Source organism: Anser cygnoides, chromosome 7 (genome assembly GCF_040182565.1).
Source record: "Anser cygnoides isolate HZ-2024a breed goose chromosome 7, Taihu_goose_T2T_genome, whole genome shotgun sequence".
Lineage (NCBI taxonomy): Eukaryota > Metazoa > Chordata > Aves > Anseriformes > Anatidae > Anser > Anser cygnoides.
The window spans coordinates 21,132,134-21,157,016 of NC_089879.1; the positions used below are offsets into that span (position 1 = coordinate 21,132,134).

General features: G+C 38.9%; 1 protein-coding gene across 1 annotated transcript; it reads left to right on the plus strand.

The window, feature by feature from the left end:
- Positions 1–24,674, plus strand: HELLS (helicase, lymphoid specific). Its single transcript, XM_048069111.2, has 22 exons — positions 1–158; positions 253–365; positions 3,030–3,152; positions 4,416–4,475; positions 5,486–5,522; positions 5,615–5,679; positions 6,143–6,184; positions 6,947–7,171; positions 8,572–8,754; positions 9,031–9,174; positions 9,824–10,020; positions 10,733–10,829; positions 11,754–11,915; positions 12,414–12,556; positions 13,626–13,764; positions 14,983–15,066; positions 15,147–15,266; positions 17,815–17,931; positions 18,557–18,716; positions 22,525–22,621; positions 22,830–22,906; positions 24,147–24,674. The coding sequence occupies exons 1-22, from the start codon at positions 128–130 to the stop codon at positions 24,239–24,241; spliced, it is 2,511 nt and encodes an 836-aa protein (XP_047925068.2). The 5' UTR covers positions 1–127; the 3' UTR covers positions 24,242–24,674.
- The last annotated feature ends 209 nt before the right edge of the window (positions 24,675–24,883 follow it).

The following is a 24,883-nucleotide window of genomic DNA, read 5'->3' on the forward strand; positions in this document are numbered from 1 at the left end:
GGCCCGCCCGGAGGCGGGCCGGGGCCGCCTCGCGAGATCTCGGCCGCGTCTCGCGCGGCCCGCTCAGCGCGCGGTTTTTGTTCTCGCGAGGCGGGCGGCCCGCGGCGGAGCCGGTGCAGGGGGCGCCATGCCGGCACGGAGCGCGGGCGGCAGCGGCGGTGAGCGCCGGGACGGGGACGGGACCCGGGACGGGCGGGGGGCGGGCGGGGACGGCTCGGGCAGGGCCCCGGGGTAACCGTGCCGTCGTTGCAGAGCCGCCGGGAGCCGAGATGGGCGAGCAGGCGGTGATCACGCCGGCCATGCTGGCGGAGGAGGAGCAGCTGGAGGCGGCGGGGCTGGAGAAGGAGCGGCAGATGCTGGAGAAGGTGAGCGGCTGGGGGGGGGCCCCCCGGAGCCCCCCGGGACCCCCCGGGGCTGGTGCCTGCTGTCCGGCCGTGTGCCTGCCTGCCTGTTTTTGGAACAGCCTCCTGGAGATGATGCCTTCCTAGCACGCATGACATGATCATGGCTGTGTTTCATTTTTGTCCTGCTCTGAGCGTTTGTGACTGTTGGTATTAAGAGTCTGTTTTGGAGAGCCAACCTGAAAACAGGGTGCTTCAGCACTGCAGATACAAATTATCAAGGTATCAGCGTGCCAGAAATAAAAGGTGCTCTATTTCAGGCGTAAGAAAACATAAGTGTGGAAGAACATGCATCTTAAGTGCTCTCCTGGGATTTTTCGCTAAGAAACTAATGCTGTTACTCAAAACACTTGAGAAATCTTTATTTTTTTTCCCTCCATCTTTCAGAGTATTCTCATTATTTCTTTTGCTTAACCATCTGTCTTTGTATTGAACAGTCCACAGAAGAATGGTAGCTGAAAGTTGAAACATTACTTTAGGGATATGAGAAATACAGTTTCTAAGGCCTGGAACTAATTTTATCCCCTCTTTCTGTCTTTACTGAGAAAAGATTTTCATTTAAAAGGTACGTTTTTAAGCTGCAACATTATGATTCTGTGGTCGAAAAGTATTACTTTATTCTTTATTTATTACTTCATTCTCCTAGAAGTCTCATAGTCTTCTTTCTTACAGGCAGTAACTCATAATAGAGCCTAGGTGAACTTTTCTTCATGTATTCCTTGAACTAAAAATTTGATGGTAATCATTTGGAGGAGATTCGTGTAGAGTAAATATGTCTCATTGCGCAGGAAGTATTGAGAAAAGGACATAAAACTTACTTTCTTTCACAACCAGCCACTTAGGTGTCACAGCTGTAATGTGATACTACTGTTCGTTTCCTTTTTATGTTGTTGTGGTGGAGGTGGTTGATTTTTTTCCCCCTCATTATTCTTTCAATTTCTTAAGGATCTGCAGAGCTTACCTCTAACAAGAGTTATTCCCCTCTCCTGTGTGCTTCTACCATGCTTTCACCCTGTGCTCAGGGGTCTGTCAGACCAAGGGAGATTACTCATGTCACTGAACTCAGGCTTACTGACATCTTGGGGACAGTTGATCTTCTTGAAGATCCTGTTATGTTTTTTTGTGCTTCACTTCTGCAATCCCCTTGCCAGGTGACTTGAGCAGTTCAACAAATGAGTCACTTGTTCTTTTTGTGGTCTAAGAGCAAAATACCACAATGCAAATATATGAGAATGTAGAATGATGAAAAAATGAGTGGCAGATTTTTTCCATAGTCAATATAACGGGTATGAAAACCACCTTGTTGAGGCTTGGAGGTTCAGTCAAAGGATGAAGTCCTTCAGATGAAGTAATTAATGGAAAGAAGCTGGGTTCCACTCCAACACAAATTGAGCAATACCAACTCAATGAATGAAGTACTTCAGCTTCACTTATATTGTTTCTTGGCTTTGCCATCAAGGGTTGGTTTTCCTGGACTCAGGTACGTTCTGTCTGAAGGAAAAAACCTGAAATGAGGAGAGCAGTAGCAAACAAAAACTTTATGGAGAATTTGCAAGAAGGCCACGTAGCCCCCAAGAAACACCTGGAGATAGATCTTCTGCTCACAAATGCATAGAGTGATAGCTACTTAGTAAGAATGACTTGGCATACCATTTGTGGAAAACAAAGGTATGATTTCTCGGAGGAAGAAACCCTGCTTTTTTGTAGTTTCTCCTCTCAGTCAGCTAACATCTTTTCCCTACCTATTAATCTGTTTAGTTCCAGAAAATTCTTTCTTTTCTGTCTTGGTGTGCCCTTCCCCCAGTGTTCCTTCTGAAGGCAATGGCATAGATAAGCATCTTGTAAAGCTCTGCATCTTGCCTTTCCTGAGTTTCTCTTGGAGATGCTAATTTATACCTTTTCACTTGCTTGAAGTCTCCATCTAACAGGCAATTTTACCTGACTGCTGCAGGGTGTATGCTTTTTTACTTTTTGGAGAAGTCTTGGTGAATTACACTGTGTTGACTAATTCAATGGGTAACATTTTTTTAAAAAATAGTGGCAACTCAAGCACTTGGATTTTGTAAGCAAAGCAAGGAGAAGTTGCTGTTTTCACACTGGGAATTCACTTGGCCACTGTAAATTAGGCACTAATGACTTTGTAGCCATCTGAATATCTTGCTAATGAAAAACTACCTTTGTGCAAATGTTATATGGAAGTGTCCCAGTTAATACTTAGGAAACTGCTGAATTTTGAAATGTGATTTTTTTTTTCTCCCAGATTTTGCAGGCTATGAATAAGCTTAGACTTCCTTTTAACTCTAAATCTACAAATCAGAGTTTAGGTATCTTTAAGCCCTTGAATACCTTGTGCTGTTGCACTGGAAGCAGGTATGCTGCAGAGCTGTTTATGTGTGCAAGTGAATCCATCCCTCAGTTATGCTGATTTTGCAGCGAGCGCTTCATAGAGAAATACATATGGGTGAATACACCCATGAATCATAAATATTTAATGACTCAAAGAGAAATGCTTGTGCAGGTGTGAAGCAATTGTGATTATCCTCTAAAAGAGCCCTTTCGTGTGTGTAAGGCATTAAATTTGAATTAAATTATATCTTTAAATACTTGACCTTTTTTTGTGTTGGCCAGGCTCGCACTTCTTGGGACAGGGAATCAAGTGAAATGCGGTATAAGAGGCTTCAGCATTTGCTTGAAAAAAGCAACATTTATTCGAAGTTCTTGCTAACCAAAATGGAACAGCAGCAACTGGAGGTAAGTGTATTCTTCTCTGTGGTGGGGATTCTTAAGATGAACTGTCATCTGTGTTTTTGCTTCAGTTCTGCTGAATATCTATGGAAGGTACCGCCCAGGAATGAGGTGGTGCTTTACGTAATATTCAAAGTTTGTCCTATAAATTTATAGATAAATCAGTCTGGAAAGAGCATGAATTATGATCACAGTATAAAGGTAGCGGTGATGTCTTTACAATTTTTCTATTGGCCTGAGAGATAGGAAGACGAAATTTAAGGAAGCTGGAAAACCTGGAAGGAGGATAGAAGGATGCAAAGAACTGACATGTAGAAGTTGTGCAGCCTGGTTTTGTTGATTGCTGAAGGCTGAGGGTGAGGCTTGTCTTCAGGATGCTAAATGTAGGACAAACTTCTAAATTACAGTAATCTCAGACCATGCTTTTCCCAAATAAGAGCTTCCATGAAATGAATTTGTTTTCTGCTTTTTAAATCTACGGGTTCACATCTGGCTGTGTCTTTACTTTTGTAATTGTCCTTGTATGTACAAACTTGTGAGAATTTGAGCTTGAGAGAGGAAGAATCTCAAGAAAAGAGTCAGGATAATCATGTGCTCAGATAAGTGATACTTGACAGGCTGCAGAAACGTCCTTTCTAAAGTACTTCTCTAGTGTCTATTGTCAGCTCAAATTCATGATTACTTTATTGATAGAATGACTATTTCAATATTAAGTCTTATTGCTCCATCTGATAATTATAAAGGTTCCGTATCTTTTTTTTTCCCCAGGGTCCTTTTGCTTTCAGCAAGTAAAAATAGTAAATGGAACAAAAAATCTTAGATTTTTAAAGATATGAAAGCATTTCTTCCTTAAAGGCATTGTAGGCTACTTACATTGCATTCTGTTTGACAACGGACACAAGTGGTAACTCGTAGAAGTTAAAGGGGAGCTAACACACGTGGAAAACTTGCTGTAGTAAATGTGATCTCTTCAGGAGTTTGCAATTGGGTATATTTTTGTTGGAGTCTTCTTAAATTACTGTATTTGACAATGTTTAAAGTAGTCACTGACAAGCAATTCAAAGCAGTTGCACTTACATGCCCAAGTTTTGTTTTATGATTTTTAACAATGTCAGAATAGAGGCTTTTACTGAAACTGCTAAAACACTCAAGTTTGTAGAGTACATGGCACTCTACATTACCAATGTAAACTGCATTTGTTATTTTTATAATGGATAGTTTTGTGAGTGTCATTTAAATACTATAAATGTCTTTTTGTTTGTTTTTTAGGAACAGAGAAGGAAAGAGAAGTTAGAAAAAAAGAGAGAGATGATGTTAAAATCTGCGAAGGTAAGATTAACTAGAGGTTTTATGCAACTTCTCTTTGCTATAAGTCTGTCGAATTGCCATGTCAATTCTGATCATCTGGTCAAGGTAGCTAAAGTTAGACTTACCCAGGATTTGACTTGCAGAAAGATCTATTGTACAGTATTTTTAACCATAGTAAGACTTTAAATCTACTTAAAAATCACGTAGCATGACAGCCTTACTAAGGAGACTTTTCTGACTAGTTGGGTCCCCAATATAATAAGGACCTATTACATTAGAGCATGTCCAGAGGAGTCCCATACAGGTGATCAGAGGGCTGGAGCACCTCTCCTATGAAGACAGGATGAGACAATTGTGGTGGTTGAGCCTGAAGAAGGGAAAGCTCCAGGGAGATATGGAGTGATCTTCCAGTACCTAAAGGGGGCCTACAAGACAGCTGGTGAAGGACTCCTTGTCTGATCACTACACTCCCTGACAAGGAGTAATGTCTTTAAACTAAAAAGAGTGTGGGTTTAGATTAGATATAAGGGAGAAATTCCTTTCTACGATGGTGGTGAGTCACTGGCACAAGTTCCCCATAGAAGCTCTGGATGCCCCATCCCTGGAACTTTTTAAGGCTGGGTTGGATGTGGCATTCAGCAACCTCGTCTAGTGGGAGGTGTCCCTTCCCATGGCAGGGGGGTTGGAATTAGATGATCTTTAAGGTCGCTTCTAACCCAAACCATTATGATTCTGTAATTTTTATTCAAGGACGTGGTTTGGATTTGTCTTGTGGGGGTTGACTTTTAGTTCTGTTTTTTTTTTTAGCAATGATTGCTTATCTTATTCAGTAGGCTAAGTGCTGGTGTACTAAAGCAAGGTTGAAAAAGATAAACAGTAACTACTTTTGCTATATTTTTTATAAACTACATAATACTTTCAAAAAGATTTCAAAGACAATGCTTTAAGTTGGATTGCATATTTCTCTCATCTGTGCCACGATAGTTAGACATGCATAAGATGATGAACCTCTTTCTATATTTATTTTCTAGGGTCAAAGTCCTGCTGATGGCAAAGATGAGAAATCAGGTAACGTATTAGGTTCTGCCTTTAGTCAGTACTGGTGTTTTCAGTTTCTTTAACATTTGATGTGTTGCATAAACTCAAATGTTATTTTATAGCTGCAAAAAAGAAGAGAGGGAGAGAAGACGGAACATACAACATCTCAGAAATTATGTCTAAAGAGGTAGGCTGTATTTATAAATGGACTTGTTTGGGTTTTTGTGGCTCAAATTTTAACTGGTGAGACTATCACTGTGTGACATCTGTATTTTGGAGCAATGCATTCTTATACATTATCGTCAGAAATTATTGACTGACAGCCAACAGTAGTCTACCTATAAGGTATGACTTCTTCCCAGCAAAATTCTATATAACAAGCAGTGTTGTCGGACCTGTAGAATCCAAATGGTTTTCTTAAATTTTTTGGGGAGGCAAGCTGTGAAGATGTGTTCAATTATCTTTTGTGACTGAAATGCATTTGCTGATGTGTTACCTTGTTACAGTCACGTATGATGGATGATGTTGTATGGAAATTTGCTTCAAGCATGTAAAGGCTCTTCAATTAAAAGATTTCTTGAAATACAAATTGGAGTAGCCTTTAGAGTTGAAAAGCACATAAGCGTATTTTTTTTCTTTTTTTTTTCCAGGAAATCTTATCAGTGGCAAAAAAAAGTAAAGTGGAAAATCAGGTATGTTTTCACATGTTATTGGGTATGTGTTAAGCCCAAAGGGAGGGAGGACATTTTATACTTTCTAGCATGTCTTTAAACTTTTATTGTAAATAAATATCTCTTAGCTATGTATTGTAGTTCTGAGTTAAAAGCTTTAAAACATGCTGCAAGTAAATGCACTTAAACGCCTTTTATTGTATAACGGGTGAAAACTTCTCATTTTTACTGTAGTTTTCAAAAATGAAGGAAATAATTTAGTAAAGAAATGTTTGTGCTAGTATATAAGACCTTAAGATGCAGCCATTTTAAAGCATTTAAATTTGGAGATTAATAGTTGTGGTCTTTTCTTGCTTCTACTGTGGCTTAGGAACTACAAGTGCAGTACTATGTACTACTTTGTAGTATTATCTAGAATCCACTTACAGAAAAGAAATCACTGCATTAAATGTCAGCCTTTCGGCAAGGTTTTATGTTTTCTTGCTTTCATGGGTAGAATGGCCTAATTGTTCTTCAATTCCAAAGGAATAAAGGATGCCAGTAAGGTATTGAAATTTTGCATGGTTACCTCTGCTTTTGTGGTGATACTAATCCTAAAAATAAATTTCACTCTTTCATTGACAGTTACTCGAAGTCTTTGTAGCAAAACAAGCCAGCCCCTGCCACATAATAACAGACTGGCAGAAATTTACCAGAAGTTTCAGCACCTGGCATAAGCATGTCTTAGCTGGGTTTTGTTAAAGCATGCCACTTGTCACATGTTCCTTGAACTTCCCTCTATAGGATGAAAGCTCTTCTGATAACTTGTGTCCAGAAGACCTGCAGAAAAATGGAGACTCAAATAGTGTCATCAAGGATAGATTGTGTCAAGCTGTACGACACAGTGCCAAGCAATTCCTTGATCCAGTACGGAAATATAATGGACAGCCAGTGCCTTTTCAACAGCCAAAGATTTTTACTGGAGGTGTAATGAGGTGGTACCAGGTGGAAGGCATGGAGTGGCTAAGGGTAAGGAGCAATTGTTTACAAAATTGAATGTGTTGCTGATTGGAGATGGAAACAAAGAGGAAGAGACACTAGAAATCTGTGGTTATAGTTGGTGAAGGCAAAGTGAAGAAGGAAAGGACTTCATGATTTTGTAACACCAGATTCTTGTATCATGAAAAAAGTTGCCCATCTGCAGATAGAAAGTTACAGGGTGGGGAGGATATTTGGGTTTGTAAAGGCTTCTGTAAGCTTCTTGGTTGGTGTTCTTCATCTCTCCTTTCTCCATCTGTTTTCATGTTCAACTCCTTTCAGTCTCTCCTTATAAGTGCTTTGTGAAAGCAGTAGGTCTATGCATACTGAATTTGAGGGACAGTCTTTCTGTTTTTCCTCTTTCAAGGACTTGAATGCCTAGCCCCATAAGCCTGCAAGTTGAGTCTTTAAACATCTAACACGAATAAGCTTTCAATTCTCTGCATTATGGACTCTTAACTAGTGGTATTAGCATAATGTCTTTAAATTGTTTTGTCTTTAACATTTGATTTCAAAAGCCAATGAAACTTATGTACGTGGGCATTTCTTTTATATTTTTTCCCTGTTCTTGCTTGCAAGCCAGGCAGAACTAACTTTTCTTCTGCTGCTGATCTCCTATTTCCCTTTTTTTTTTTTCTTGCTCTCACAAGCCTGTATATCCTGTTTTAACAGGCTTCAACTCATCTCACAAGTGAGTGCCACTAAACTCACTCATTCTGTTCTGTCTCTGGGAAGTGCCTAAGGAAGGTTGGCCTGTTCTGGGGAAATAAACAGCTTCCATGGTTGGACCATCACTCATAACCTTTAAGAACAGTAGATAGAATAGTCAAAGGGTACTTCCTTTCTGTTCTGTTGTGAGAAGTTGCTCTGTCACTTGTTGAAATAGGCAGTGTCTGCACGAATAATTTTTGCCAGAACAGCAGGCAGTGTTGGTCAGGTATTGCACCTTTTTCCTATGCCGAAGTAGCAGTGGCTATAAAAGCTACTTGAAAAGATAAAACTGAAACACAGTAACTCGGTCTTTTGGAAATGGAAGCTACGGAAATAATTTGGAATCAGGATGAGTAAAAGTCAGAGTATTGTGAGGTATACTTGCTGTTGAAGCGTTTTTTGATATAACAGTAGTTCACATCCTTTCCTTTGATACTGTTCTCTTTTTTTTCCTCCTCCTAGTCAGGCACTTAATTTGCTCAAAGCACATTACCCTACATATGACAGTCCGGGGCTTACAAGATGCTGGTGTTTTATTTTCATCATGGAGAAATCTTATTCATCTCTAATATAGAATGTGACTAGTAGAGAGTTTCTACATGATGATACATTCCTATGGATGTTTGTTCCTAAGGTGTGATAGTTATTCTATGCTTATGTATTTTTCTTTGTGTGTGCAGATGCTTTGGGAAAATGGTATCAATGGCATTTTAGCTGATGAAATGGGATTGGGGAAGACAATCCAGTGCATCGCAACAATAGCGCTGATGGTGGAGCGAGGAGTCCCTGGTCCTTTCTTAGTATGTGGACCTTTGTCTACTCTTCCAAATTGGATGTCTGAATTCAAAAGATTTACTCCAGAGGTAAGAGAAACAAAGGTTTTTCTTCCTTGGGTCTAAAAGAACTATTTTCTAAAAATTCCTACCTCAATTCTTAGTTTTAATTATTTGTATCGAAACGTTCTCTATATAGAACATCAGGTTAACTGTAGTTCTTTGTTGTTACTACACACTATGCTATGTCTTACTATGTATTTACAGTCTTCTTGTAACCAAGCTAATAATTATCTTTGCTACCTGTGAGATTTACAGCTTTAAGTGAGCTTAATTCAACTGACTTCTAAGTCTTATTTCTTTCAGATTCCAATAATGCTGTATCATGGAGCTCAGCAGGAACGTCGTAAACTGGTTCGAAAAATTCATGGGCGACAAGGATCACTGCAAATCTATCCTGTGGTCATTACTTCCTTTGAAATCGCAATGCGAGACAGAAATGCCCTGCAGGTATCTACGTTCTCCTGAAAATCCTGTGACAGGTGGAATGCCTCATCACTAATGGCAATGCTTTTAAAAAGCATTTTTTTATAAAATAAAAAAAAGAAAAAAAATCAAAAAACACACAAAACCCAGCATGCTGCTTGTTCAATGAGTGTCATACTGCAGCAGCTATGTCGGTATTCAGTTCTGCTGTGATATATATCCTTGGTAGAAATGGCTCTGGATTATCTTTTTGTGCTTGAGAAATTCTTCAAATAGAATACTATCTTAATTAATTGCTTGCTTCACTTTTTTACAACACTTACAGCTGTAATCTACATAATTACAGCTTTTTGCCCATTATCTCCATAGGTAGAGGGGAGAGATGTGGAGAAAAGTTGTCCTTTTTATATAAGTAACATAGTTAATATTAGAGTGGTTGCTTCAGTGAAAAGAGCTTCTTGTAGAAGTTTTCACTGTAATCATCAGAACTAAATGCAGTCACTGTGAAGCATTAACTGTTTGGACTCTGCTGTTCCAGTCTGACAAAGTGAGAAACAAGAGCAAATAGAATCTTTCTAACGGTCAGGATCAGGCAGTCTTACTAGTGCTGCTCATTGGGCACGTTTTGATGGAGTAATCTAAGATTTACTGAAATACCGTTTCTTGTTTGTAGAATTGCTTTTGGAAATACCTGATAGTAGATGAAGGTCACAGGATTAAAAATATGAACTGCCGTCTTATCAGAGAATTGAAACGTTTTAATGCAGACAATAAACTGCTGTTGACTGGTACCCCCCTGCAAAACAACTTGGCAGAACTTTGGTCGTTGCTTAACTTCCTGTTGCCAGATGTGTTTGATGATTTGAAAAGGTGGGTTGCAGTCTGGTTTAAAAAAAAAAAAAGATTCCCCTTTGTTCTGTTTGGGCATTATTCTTGCTCTTTAATAATTAAACTTCTGTCAGTGTTTAAAGAGTTCTTTTATGATATGGCTGTAATTTGGTATAATTATCTGGTTGTAAAGACTTTGAAATGTGTATTGTCTTCACGCTAATAGTTTCAGAAAGGAAGGATGTAATTATCAGCTCAGTGGATAGTGGAAACTCAATTCTGAACTAAGACATAGGCGCTGGGGTGAGACGGGAGATGGTTATCTGATCATAAGTGTCTGGAGTTGCTTGAGATTTTGTAAGGTGTTACAGACAGTTGTGTGAGGCTGTCAAGCATGGGACCCACGGGAGACTGATGCTTTTATGAAGCAGTATGGGGAGATCAGGAATGTTGCCAAAACCAGTCTTGAATTTAGTCTAAATTTGGAAAAAGCTACAGACTATATTGAATATAATTGATCATAGTAAATATTACAACTTATACAGGTATTTTTATTGATGGCTTTTAAAATCTCAAGCATCTGAATTGACAGGTGTATTTCAGAAGTGTCTCCTGTTTACCCTCTCTATGTGATAGATACCAGTGCTTTGTTTTCTTAAATCACAGGATGAGAGGAAAAATAGCATAGTTATATAAGGAAGAAGAATCATAGCTATGAAGTAAGCTATTCCTTCTTTTGTTTTGTTTTTTATAGTTTTGAATCATGGTTTGACATTACCAGCATTACAGAAACTGCCGAAGACATCATTGCTAAAGAAAGGGAGCAGAACATCTTGCATATGCTACATCAGGTTTTCACTTATTTTTTTGTGTTATTTTTTCATGGTTTATTTCTGACATTGACCATTATTACAAAGTGTACCAAAATCTTGTTTGTGGGGCTGACTTCTGACCCCCAAGGCTTTTATTGTGGTACTTCTACACTTAGGTATCTACTTTTTTCCTCCAATATTTAAGGTGTTTATAAGTGCTGAAAGGAACAATGTACTTCTTTGATAAAGACTCTTTTTTGTTCTTGGAACTGAATTGAGTTCAGTTAAACTTAATTGCTGTTGCTTACTTCAGTCTGCCAAAAGATTTGATTTGTATATTGAACTTGTGGAAATACAACTTTGAGAGAATTTATGCCGCTCTGAGGTGTTGAACAGAAAACCTTTTAACAAACTAGTTTTATAATTTGCCTGTCTTCAAAGGCAAAACAAAACTAACATTCAAAATGTTTTTTAAGGGGCGGTGGAGGGGAAAGTAACTGCTTTCAAAACACATCTTCCCATTGTAAGCTGATGGTGTGAGATACAATTTATATTTTTTAGATATAATTGTTGATGACAACTTATATATTGCTTTTAAAGGCTTATGGCTATCCTGGAATAAGTTGAAGAAATATAACAAGCAAAATGAGCTAATTTGTAATAAGATTACTTTCAATTAAGAAAATTATTTGAAAGGTCTGCAACCCTTATTAAAGACAGTTTTTAAGATGTCCATAGATGTGGGGTTTTCTTTTTCTTTTAACACATGTGATCAGTATGTGTGTAAAAGTTTTGGAGTAGGCATCTCTGTTTAAAAATGAAGTATGGAGCTCTGCAGATTAAATCCCTTAGTTTAAATTGTAATAATAATGTTTTATCAGTAAACTTTTTGTGTGTCTTTTTCTTTTAACTAGCCTTGTTGAGAGCTTTGAGTAATTATAACACAACTGCTCAACGTTTCAGATTCTGACACCCTTCTTACTGAGAAGACTGAAATCTGACGTTGCTCTTGAGGTTCCTCCCAAACGAGAAGTTGTGGTATATGCGCCCCTGGCAAAGAAGCAAGAAACATTCTATACTGCCATTGTAAATCGTACCATTAGGAAACTGCTTGGAAATAATGAGGTATCTACTGATATGGGTGTTATAAACCATTAATAGCAAGCACATTTATAAGCAAAACCACGCTGACATTGCTTCATTACTAGTGTGACCAAAACGTTTGCTTACATTTTGAGTCTGACCCTTTCGTCACTTCAGTGACTGTTGATGTGACTGGCCTCTGTGGTCATAGAACTGATAATATGTGAGTGTTAGTATGCTTTTGGTTGCTTGTAGCTTAGTGGAAAAAGACAGTTTTCATTGAACTGACAGTTTCTGCTGTAAGATCAGTAAGGTACTAATGCAGCTTTTAAAAATTGAGCAGAAGCTTTCAAGATCTACAGTTAAAGGCCTTTAGAGTTTGGGCCACTCTTTCTGCTTAGCAAAATTTACAGCTGCAGAAACTAAGTATTGGATAGAGCGTATTGCTGAGACCTCTCTTCAGGATTGAGAATTCTTGGGTCAGCACAGGCCTCTGAATTTGGAGCTGTCTGCTGTTGATGACAATGCTGTTTCCCACAGGAAGAAGTAATTGAGTTGAGTCCAACAGGCCGACCAAAACGCCGTAGTCGAAAACTGGTTGATTATTGTGAAGAACATAATGGTTCACCTGATGACTTGGAAAAATTGATCAGCAGGATGCAAGAGGAAGTGGAAAAAGAGAGGTACCTGCTTTAAAAGATTATCTTTTTTGTTATACTGAGTATTGTCCTCTTAATATTCCTTCAGAGCTTTGCTTGTGTGGTTTTTATTGCTAAATTTTGCATGCTTTGTTCAGGTAAAACTTTCGTCTACGTTGTTCAGTTATGTTTCTGTCTTTCATTGGCTCAATGATAGGACATGGGATAATATTTGTGTGTTAATTACAGTTAACTCTCAGATTTTTACAGAGTTCCTCAGGAGTACTTGAAGCAAAGTTTGGGCTCAGGACTGGAGAAAAGGGATAATTAGTTTCCTTGCTAAATTTTATAAAATATATAGGTTTAAACTGAGAGCTGGAACCCAAATAGCCAGCATGGTTACTGCTGTGTTTGTGACACTTACAGGTCACTTACTGGTTGGTGATTATGATCAGAATGGAGGACCAAGACTGAGGGTGCTAAGTAATCTTGAGTTTGACAAGATCCATTGGTGGCTCTAAATTGGTTGGAACTCCTTTGGGCAAAAGAAAAGCCAGGATTGGGCTTAAGTTACAGGACTGAACTGTATTTGTTTTGCTAGATTTTATTTTAGTCCAGTGTACTCTGAAAGAACGGGTATTAAATATTTGCCTGTGTTAGTTTTATGACATGCTTGGTTCCCTTATGCTGGATATAGCTCTTAGGTTTGGAAGAGCAAAATAGCTGTAGTAGAATCCTGCAATGTGTATGTGGCTGAACTGGGATAGGCCAAGAGCTGATTTTGGAGTAGTTCATATATTGTTCAGTGGGAGATATGACAAAGTTTCAGAGTTCCCTTTTCTGTTCCACTTTTACGCTTCTGATTACGACTTTACCATCCTTTTGTGTTTTAAACCAATAGTGGCAAACTCTAGTGCCTTCAGTGCCAAGTGTGACACTAAAGGAAGTCTTGTCTGGTAATAGCTTTATTAACTGTGAGGGGTTTAAAGGAAGTTTGACACAGCATGTGAATCTGTTGCTTTTTATTTTATTTATTATTGGGGGGGGGGGGGTTATTTTTTTCTGTAACACAAGTTGATGCTTTCTTTACTAATAAGACGGCATGTCTTTCAAGGCCAGTGGTAGAAGTGAGCATGCCCATGGATTCGGAGGTGAACCTTAAACTACAGAATGTTATGATGTTACTGAGGAAATGCTGTAATCATCCCTATCTTATCGAATACCCATTGGACCCTGCTACACAACAATTCAAGGTATGTATATTAAAAGGATTAGAAGAAGAATTATTCTAGGCATTTAGAAGCAATAGATCATGAGCTGACAGCAGTTAGGAATGACCTTTACAATGTATTTACATATGCCTCCCTACTGAATTCCAGCGTGTGACTGAATCATTATTTGAAGCAGCAGTTGCAACAACCAGTTCAAGCCTCTGTGTCCCTTTAGCCTCTGCAGTAGTGATACTGTAGTGTTCTCCATTATGAAGGCACTCATCTGCTGGAAGCAAGTTATTGAACTGAAACAATAGCTGGCTTCTGCTTAGCCAAGCTGTTTTAGGATCTGCCTTAAGCTGTCCTCAAAAAGGTTTATTTTCCAAACTAAAAACGCTGATGTTTGTGAACTGTTCATGACGTAGACTGTAAACACTGCAGAAGGTATGATGGCAGTTTTTAGGAGAGGTGTTCCAGGGCAGACAAGTACCACAGGATCGTCTACTCAGAGGATTACAGAATCTGATCTATGCCTTGAAAGGGAGAAAGTCCAATGGAAGTACCTCATAAAGGCCAGTTGGCAGTTTAATCTAGACAAGGCAATTGGTAATATAGGAAAGTAGAAAGTACTTTGAGTTGAAGGAAATCTCCATCAACTTGAAGTTGCTTTGTTTGAACACTCTAAATGCAGTTTGTGGCCTCTTGTAATCATGTTTCCTGCTTGGTGTGTGGTTAACAGATTTGGCTGCACTGTGGAGAAAACTGTCAAAGTTTATCAATGCAAGGTCAGTGCATAAAAGAAGGTAACACCATGCTAGTGTGTAGAAAACAGGTTGTTTCACACTTGCAGGAGCTAGTACCTGTAGCTTGTTCAGCTAGTGCTTCCTTGTCTCCAGCAGATGGAAGCCTTGTGCATTAATTACCACTGATAGAAGCCGGGAAAGAAACTGCTTTTCCATGTGAAGAGAGAAACCTTCATGACTTTTATTCCTTCCAGAAATGGGATGAAAGTTAATTCATTTAAAAATATATATATATTTGGGCATGTAAAAAAACAGTGGGGTTTGTTTTAATTTCATCGTGATTTAACTGATTCAGCTTACTTTGCAATTTGTTGATTTCAATGTTATGGCTTTTAGTTAAAAGGATGGTACAAGTTTATTTCAGTAAACATTTGTTGGTGCTTCTGAATGATGAAAACCATCGGCATCCTTCCTTCTAATATGCAACTGCTTCTCCCCTTTTTCCCCTCCTTCTAAGGTTGATGAAGATTTAGTAAAGAATTCAGGCAAGTTCCTTCTCTTGGACCGGATGCTTCCAGAATTGAAAAAGAGAGGACATAAGGTAAACCCAATTTTTCTTTTTGGCACAGTTGTCTCTTGATGATCAAAAATGGTACTAAGGAATCTTCCTGTTTTTTTTAGGTCTTGTTGTTCTCACAAATGACTATGATGCTTGACATCTTGATGGATTACTGCTATTTGAGAGACTTCAAATTTAGTCGATTGGATGGGTCTATGTCTTACTCAGACAGAGAAGAAAATGTAAGTACATGTTCATGTCCTTTGAGCCTGTTACCAAATTGTGCCTGTTAATGTGACATTGGGATGAGACTTTGCACAGCATTTAGTCTTCAATAGGCAACAGACATCTATGTTGAAACCTGATGTTCTTGCTGCTGCTTTAAAAACTGCAGTTGAGAAACACTGAAGTAGTGAAATATGTTACTAAGCAACATCTTGGTATGCCTAGAATGATGAATGCTCACATATTCTTGTTGCCCAGATGTGAAGTATGCAATTTATGCAGATTGCGACAGGTGCTAATCCCAGTGTTATCCCAGCCCTATTGTTTCCTAGCATCCAGGATGTTATACCAGTGTCTGTGGGAGTGTGCTGCAAGTCTAACACCAAATAGGTGTTAGAGTAGATAAGAATAGATTTCCAGGAAGTGGTGTTGTGTACCTAGTTATACACTTGTAACTTCAGCCTGAAAGTAAACATGGATTCATTACAGTGTAATCCTTTGTTCTTGCATGCTTATAACGAAAAGATCACAGAATGCCTTACTATTGAGGCATGTATTTGTCATGAAGAGCAGCCATGTAGAGTGGTTTTGGAAAAGCTTTGAGGATTTGCAGGGATGTAAAAAAGCAATACATACACGGTATGGAAGAAGTACACCGAATGTGTCTAGGCGATGTGCTGCAGTTGCAATATGATCTCGCAAGTATGTACCAGTATTTACGCAGATAAGGAAAAACAGTGACTTGCTGATCATCTAGCTCAGAAACTGCTTTTGTTTGCACTGTTTTTTCTCTGCCACAATGTGGCTGAGGAAAGCCACACCCCTCAACATTTAAGTTGCTATTGTTAAAAATGATCCTAAAAGCCAAAGGCTAACTAGCAATGTGACTTGTATTAAGCAGGTAAAATTTTGTGCTGCTGGTTTCTAGGCGTTTTTGGGAGTTGATTACGCAGTTGTTATGTGGTTGCAAATTGTCAGCAAATGGAATGTGAATGGAATGGCCAATGGAATGGCTTTTGGAGGGTATGAATTCCATACTGTTCCATACTGTTTTGTGATCTGACAGGCAAGCTTTTACTCCATATTGCTGCTTCTCACCTCCTCACAAGTTTTCATCCTATGATGTGGTTGAAACTTCTGAAACAAGGCACTCTGTGCCTTGCTTCTGGAAGTTTGATTGTTGTAGGGGAGTTAAAAGAGTACTAAAAAAATCAATGTAGAAGTGTACAGCTGTAAAAATCTGAAGAAATCAGGTGTTTACATGCTTGAGCAAGGAGAACCTTGTTCCAGTGAAAAACTCCCAGCAGGGTGTGCATAGCTCAGTTGAGAATGAACAGTGTCTCAGGGTAACAAGAGGTGAGTTGGAACATTACTTCATTTAGTAATATGTATCCAGCAAAGCATGCTTTGGAGAAAGAGTCACTTGGAGGTCAGCTTCTATATTCTACAAAGTAATTTGAAAGCTAGAGGGAATCTTGGTGTAAAAGGAAACCTGAGTGCAGATAGGCCCAATGCAGGCCCAAGAGGTACAAGAGAAGTTCAAAATAGTGCGTGCGTCCGAGCACACGTCTGACATAGAAAATGTAACCAGCACTTGCCTGCTAATGTGTCTGTCTTTTGAAGTCGAGATGTCCTGTTTCATTCTTGGGTTAAGAATTGCATATGGTACTTCCTCTTATGAGAAGACATGTAGTTACATCCATCTTTTGTCTCCGGTGACTTCTATATTTTTTTCACTTCGTTGAAGTATCCATGTTAAGCATGACTTTTTTTTGTCTGTTATGTTTTTTAGCATACAGTTAAAATGTTTTGGCATTAGGTTCCCACTGTGTTTCAGCTGCATAAACAGCAACGAGTGGCTCAAGAAAACCATGGGAACAAGGGATAAGTGCAGCAAGTTTTAAAGGCGCTGGTCCAATTTGCTTCTTTTCCTCTCTGTTCTTGGCTTCAGTGCCTACCGCAGAATGGTGTAGGTGCAGAACAAGAGAACAGATTTAACTGCTCGTAGATCTGGTAGGAGCTGTGCTGACGCTTGGAAGGATCTTGCCATGAAAGTAGGTTAGATGCTGAGTAGGAGTTGAGAAAGTTATTCTTAGTTTTGAAATAAGAAGAGGAGGTATACAAGGAGGCTGGAAGTTACAGTCAAGATGACATCAGAATTTTAGATTGCTCCATGTGTCAGAAAGTAGATATGTTTTTAGGCTCTGCCAACTTGGACTATGCTCAACTTGGGAAAAAAAGTATCACTGAATGGTAGATTACGTGGGGGGTAAATGTGACTGGGATTATGTCACTGTAGTTATCTCCACTCTGTGTTGGACAGCTCATTGACTAACACTCACTAAAATTGTGAGATAAGAAAATACAGTTGTTTCACTTCTTGTTCTTGCCCTGTCCCAGATGCACATAATGTCTCTTAAAACTTCAGTTTACCTCTGGCAGCGTATGTTATATTCTACCTGTTTATATTTTAAAATTCCAAACATAGGTCTTTTTAAAAATAAAACGTTGGATATGTTTTGTTTGATCAACCTGCTGTTTTGTAATAGTCTTATTCTCTTCCAGATGCATCAGTTTAATAATGACCCTGAAGTCTTCCTGTTCTTAGTGAGCACGAGAGCTGGAGGCTTGGGCATTAACCTAACTGCGGCAGATACAGTTATCATATACGATAGTGACTGGGTATGTTGACAGACTGTTTACCCAGTGATGTGTTGTAAAATGCTTTCTTTACTGCTGCTTTCAATCATTGTTTAGTAAGCCATTATGGTATGGGCCACTTCTGTTATTTAATGACGTGTTACATAATGACAATATAAGCCGTGTATGCTACCATGTTATATGTTAAATATACAGCCTGATTTGAAAATAGCTTCTCAAACAATGTTAGAGCTGGTTTGCAAAACCAGCATGTTTGTCCCCTGGGTTATACCAAAAGTAGGAGCTTTTTTGTTTCTTTTACTATTTTAGATGTGTTTCCTTTTTTCCAATTTATTATTTGTAATTTGAACGTAGCAACAACCTCGGCTAAATTTTTGATACAAAAAATGTTTATCTGTTGGAAACTGCAGCATATAATGGAGAAGCAGTCAAGCTAGCTGGGTTGCTCTGGCTGTGCAGCTACAACAGCAGAGCTTGGCAGGGGCATGTTTTAAGAGCGAAGAGATGTACAGTTTTATTATACAATAGCTGCCCTGCTGTTTGCTTCAGCTGTGACTCAGCTCACTGACTGAAAATGCTGCCTGTGGTAGCATTTAAAAAGAGAAAAGTTAACAGTGCAGCTAACTTGGTTTTCTTATCCCCTCAGAACCCCCAGTCAGACTTGCAGGCCCAAGACAGGTGTCATAGAATTGGCCAGACAAAACCAGTGGTTGTCTATCGTCTTGTGACAGCAAATACAATTGATCAGAAGATTGTGGAGAGAGCTGCTGCCAAGAGGAAGTTGGAGAAGCTGATTATCCACAAAAGTTAGTATCCTTCTCTTATGCCTTCCTTTATGCATGTGTTGCTTCTTTAAATCTTGGAGACCTCTACTCTGTTTTGAAACTCTTAAGTATTTTTTCTTAAACACAAATAGCTTCATCCTTCCAAAAATGGCTATATAACACTGCTCCTCAAAATGCATTCTTAGACGTATTACAGATAACTTCTACAGCAAATTAAAGGAAAGCACTTGTATCATTTCAGGCCGTACCGTGTTATGAATACTTCTTTACTGGTAGGTAATTTAGGAAAAAAAAAAAGTGATGGGATGGTGAGCCTGCCTGGAATAAATAAAAGTAAAAACGGGCAATGAGGGAGTACAGCTTTGGGGCTTGTTAGCAGCTTGTCAGCAAGATGATAGTTTGTTCAACCCAAATGTTTTAGACTTCTAGGATGGAAAATGTCAAGGCTGGGAGTAAGTAACAAGTCTGAGTTGACTGTCTTTTTTTCTTATAACCAAATTAAATGAACCAGAATATAAATGGAAAAGCAGACAAAAATTGCGATATTGCTTGCAGTTTAGCTTATAACAATTCTTCATTTGAAGCAGTAGGCTTACCTAATGATATTTAGAGCTGTGTTTAATGATATGAAGTTTACCGATAGGTTTTCTAGCTGTACTGGCAGCTGCTTGAATAGGGAGCATTCCATTAAAATTGGTAAAGTAAGCAGGTACTATAGAAAGCTGGTTTCTGGGAGTTCCTGCTGAATGTGGTTGCGACTGCAAGTCTTAGACCTGTAAAATCACTGTAGAAAATTTCAGAATCCTTTCTGCATTTGTCTTTTTAAATTTAAGAATAGTCTGTTATAACCACAGTAGAATAAGTTCTCTTCTGGGGCAATTAACCAGTGCTGAATGGCACAATAGTCCTTTTTTTTTGTGCGTGTGTGTTTGCAGAACAATGGTGATTCTTGTTGTGTTCTAGATCATCTAGCTGGTCATACATACTCAAGGGTCTTTAAAAAATGGTTGGGATAAAGCTTCTCTTTTGGAGTAAATTTGTTTTGTTTAGGTGCTGTAGGAATCCTGCTCTGCTTCTGTACCTTACTCTGTGTGTGTTGTATTTGGATGCTAGCTTGCTATAGAATCATAGAATATCCTGAGTTGGAAGGGACCCTTAAGGATCATCAAGTCCAACTCTTGATACCGCACAGGTCTACCCAAAAGTTCAGACCATGTGACTAAGTGCACAGTCCAATCGCTTCTTAAATTCAGACAGGCTCGGTGCAGTGACCACTTCCCTGGGGAGCCTGTTCCAGTGTGCAACCACCCTCTCTGTGAAGAACCCCCTCCTGATGTCGAGCCTAAATTTCCCCTGCCTCAGCTTAACCCCGTTCTCGCGGGTCCTGTCACTGGTGTTAATGGAGAAAAGGTCTCCTGCCTCTCGACACCCCCTTACGAGGAAGTTGTAGACTGTGATGAGGTCTCCCCTCAGCCTCCTCTTCTCCAGGCTGAACAGGCCCAGTGACCTCAGCCGTTCCTCGTACGTCTTCCCCTCCAGGCCTTTCACCATCTTCGTAGCCCTCCTCTGTACACTCTCCAACAGTTTCATGTCCTTTTTATACTGTGGTGCCCAGAACTGCACACAGTACTCGAGGTGAGGCCGCACCAGCGCAGAGTAGAGCGGGACAATCACCTCCCTTGACCTACTAGCGATGCCGTGCTTGATGCACCCCAGGACACGCACCCCAGGACACGGTTGGCCCTCCTGGCTGCCAGGGCACACTGCTGGCTCATATTCAACTTGCTGTCTACCACGACCCCCAGATCCCTCTCTTCTAGGCTGCTCTCCAGCATCTCATCGCCCAGTCTGTACAATTACTATAGTATTTTCCAAACAGTAAGCTCAGCTGGGGAAGGAAAAAAAATTCTTGCAACCTCTGACAATAATTAGCTGTGTATTAAACTTGTAGAATTTAAAAACGTCTTGTAGTATATAAAGGAGAAAAAAAAACCACCATGTTTTTGGGAGGGCAGAAGGCGGGCAGAAAGGCCGCACCTGTAACTGTCTACTGCAGTGTGCCATTTGTCATGCCTGTGTCAAGCTGTGGATTGCTGTGGATTGTTTGGATGATGTTGGCTAATGGTTCAACACTTGCTTTGTCCTAGCCTTTTTGTAACTGCTGTCTTCATGTGACTGTTAGAACTGCCATCCGACTTCTCTCTAGAGGAGCTAATGACATCAGCCCACAAGGCAGGATGGACTCAAATATTTAGATGACTGCCATATGCTAAAGTAGCAGTGGGAACTAGGATGAGGCAGTGTACAGGAAGGAAACTGAGTGGCAAGGGTCGTGTCTTTGGTTTTGCAGCAAGTTGAATGTTTATCTTGCTAACTTTTGGTGAAGCCTGCCTGTAGGAATGTTCCCTGCAGGAGTCCTTGAGGCTCTTTCTGTAGTTGTAAAGGTGATGTAATGTATCCTGTAATTCTGAATATTTAGAAAGTATCAGAAATTTTGAGAAATGAATGAAGAAGGAATATCATAAAGCTTATATGTCTAAGTCAGGCCTTTCTGTGGTGTCAACTATGTAGGGTGTGTACAGTACAAGTACCAAACCTTAAGGATTGAAATATAGTGCAAAGCTGTGTTCTTATTGAGCTCAGCATCGTGTCGTGCCTTCTGTCTTTTTGTTTCTGCTTTATTATAGAAAGATGCCTAGGAAACTGCATGAGAACCAGTACAATTTTAGTTAACTTAGTAGATGTCAGACTAAGATGAAGTGATGCGCATAAACTCTTTTTTATGTTACGTGCATTTCCTGTAGCTTTCTCTCTGTTACTACTACAGCCCAAGATCTGTACAGCACTAATTCAATGCTATATAGTTTGTGAAACTCTGAAAACTTATCCAAATGAGTAAAGGGAGAAATTGCATCGCTAAGAATGTGGGATGTGACCTGTGTCCTATGTGTCACAGCAGGAGAGAAATCTTATAGCCCTAACCCCTCTGGAACTTTCATTTGATTTGCAGTTTGCTGAGAAACAGCTAGTCCTTGGAGGAAGATGGGGAAAATATGTGGGGAGGTGTTCTGAGACTGAGATACAGGAAACAACAGCAGTGAGGCTGCTGAAAGGGTATGAGGAAGACTTGCTATGAAATGGCTACATGTGTTAATAAAAACTGGGGAAGCTTAGCATGGGACAGTAGGCCTAGCAGTGCACAGACCGAGCTTGGCTTCATCCATGCTTAGATTTAGCAAGGTAATAAATAATCTTGTATAACTTTTTGGATGTTGGTGCTGACATCGTGATTTGTGTGTAGATAACTGTTAGGTTGGTTTCTTGAAGAGATTATGCTATAAGATATATTTTGTCATTTCTGTAAACTTATTAAATTGAGGGAGTTTCTACAGTGGAACAACGTTATCCTTCATATATTTCCTGTCTTGTGGTTAATGCTGCTTACTTTGTTTCAACCAGCTTACATTACAAAGCGAACAAACTTCAGCACCTACCATCTAACTTTATTTGCAATCTTTTTACTGTAAGTAGAACTAATGGCTTTTCTGCTCTGTGTGTGCGTGTGTGCATGGTGAATTGGTGTTTCAATCGGTTCTTCTGCATACTATAGCTAGAAGGTGAAAGGCTTGCATGTAAACTTCTCGTGCACCTCTGATTTTTTGACCAGTTAGCCTGTTAGCTTAAGGTGTGTTTAGTTCAGGGCTGAAACAATGAAAGACAGCATTAGCCTCGATATGCAAAAGTAGATTTGTTCCATCTGTGCCTAGTATTGATGTAACAGTTTATGGAATTTGTTTCCGTCTCTACTTAAAATTTCTCCTTTCTACAGATCAGTTTAAAGGTGGCAAATCTGGCCTAGCACAATCAAAGAGCTGTCTGGACCCTCAGGAATTACTAGAATTACTGAAATCCAGAGACTATGAGAGGTATGTAGAATTTTACTTTTTTTGTTGACCATTAAGTCTGTAACTTGCAGCTTGCAAGCAGCTGTCAATAGTTCTCGTGTTTTACAAAGCGGATCTTCAGAGTGAAAAGAATGTCCTAGGGATTCTGCTATACGGAAGACTGACTTCTGTGCTTTATTAACTCTTACATGCTTTTATCTGTATTGAGAGTGTGTTTCTTTTTCAACAGAGAGGTTAAAGGATCTAAAGAAAAAGTAATCAGTGATAAAGACCTTGAGTTACTCTTGGATAGAAGCGATCTTATTGGTAAGTGTCAGAATTCTCATCCATCTCTTGTGTTGGACAGAAATACATTTTTTTTTTTAAGATTCTTTATATGTAGAAAACAGTCATAGTTTCACTTCCCCGCAACTGTTTTACATGTGAAGAGAGACACTTTAGCCCCAAAGCTGATGTTTCCAATAGGATCTGCTGAAGAGGATGACTTTGACAGAAGTATTCCAGGAAACCTCATTCATGCATAGTGTGCCCCAGGCTTACACACGGTAAAGGAAAAGCAGATGTTTTGCAAAGAAATTTTCACTGCAGGTTGCTGTAGTTGGTCAAAGTAGAAGTCATTCTCAGGAGAAAAAAAAAAAACCTTATTTCAGCAAACCTATTTGAAAACCCATTTTGATACTTTCATAATTCAAAATATAGCCTAGTAAAACTTCAAGGAGAGAAACCTAAACTCTTTTGGGGTTACCAAGGGTTACCATGCCTTCTCAGTGGATCAAATTTTTTTGGGGGGGAAAAAAAAAAATTTCAGTTGTCTGCTTTTGTAAATTGACCAGGCAAAGATATTATAAAAACCTTAATTCTTCTGAGAAATTGTTTAGAGGAACTTTTAGTTTCTCTAAACATTACATATAAGATGCTGAAGGAAATAAAGCATTTTAGGAGAGATGAGACTCAAAACATAGATACAGAAGAAAAAACAGTCATTATAGAATTTATAAATAATTCATAGCTAGTCTTAAATACATATGATATGTGAATTTTGAGTGAAATAACTGCCTGAGGAGAAGAGAACAGTTACTACACTTTGAAATTTCTCCTGGTTTATCTAAAGAATGTTTTTTTTAAAAAAAAAAAAAAAAACCTGCTTATTTCAATTTACTGTTGGTATAGAAATGATTCTTGCTGCGCTGACACAATATGATCCGTCTTTATCTTTACAAATTCAGGCTATGAAATAATCAGATTTGTCCTTTCAGGTTGGAAAAGGTGTCATTTATTTTTGTTGTGTTATTAGCAGGCATCATATTTTATAGTGGTTGCTTCTTTTTTCTTATCTACCATAAGCAGAATTTCATACACAACTGTAAAATATTTTCAAGCACGAACTGTTAGTTGCTGAGTGGTTATGAAGGAGCAAACTGATCTTTATCAACTTGATTTCCAAATTCAGATGAAATAAGAGTACATACGACTTTTCACTCTGCATTGCTGTACTTGAAAAGAAAGGTTGCAGACAATTCACCTATTTTTTTTTTTTTAATTCTAGATCAAATGAAAACTGAAGCAATTAAGAAGAAAAAAACGGGTGTCTTCAAGGTTCTGGAGGAATCATCGGATTCCAACGCAGAATGTGTCTTTTAATGTGCAAATGGCCTGTTGTCTTTCATGACAAATATGACTGACATCAGCTCTTTCAGAGATGTCATTATACATACTGATCCTTTATGCTGACTCTTTATGGCCTTTTTCAGATCCCTCAGTTCTTTCAGTGAATTTTGACATGTCCTAAAGTGTGATGTTTATTATAGTTTCATGTTTGTAGCTTTGTTAGCCTCTGATAAAGGATTAAGAAAATGAGCATGTTTCATATTTTCAGCTAGCTTTGTGATCAGTGGTAAAAACTGGCAAACTTGTGTAAAATCTTCCTGTGGAAGTCCTAAAACACTTTTTTTTTTTAATACGGTGTTATGATCTTATTTGGAAGGGAAAGAGCATATGCCTTTGTAACAGCTTCTGTTTTGTTTTTTTAACTTCTGCAAATTATTTTGATAAATAAATAAATGTCTGGTTTGTCCGAAGTGTTGTAGGTTTTTTGACACAGACAGCACGTAGGCTTTGCTTATTTAAAAATCTATTATTCACTCTTTCTCTACTTATGCAACCCTTTAGCCCCTTTCACACATCAAAATAAAACAAATGCCCAACTACAATAAACCTCCAAAATGAGGGAGCTAAGAGTACCCAAACAAAACTGTAACCTTTCCTGCTGCAGACAGCAATTAT

Coding starts and splice junctions, on each gene's coding strand:
- HELLS (XM_048069111.2), top strand. CDS start 128: ATGCCGGCACGGAGCGCGGGCGGCAGCGGCG. Junction 8,755..9,030: donor TCAAAAGATTTACTCCAGAG/GTAAGAGAAACA, acceptor TATTTCTTTCAG/ATTCCAATAATGCTGTATCA. Junction 17,932..18,556: donor TCATATACGATAGTGACTGG/GTATGTTGACAG, acceptor TTATCCCCTCAG/AACCCCCAGTCAGACTTGCA.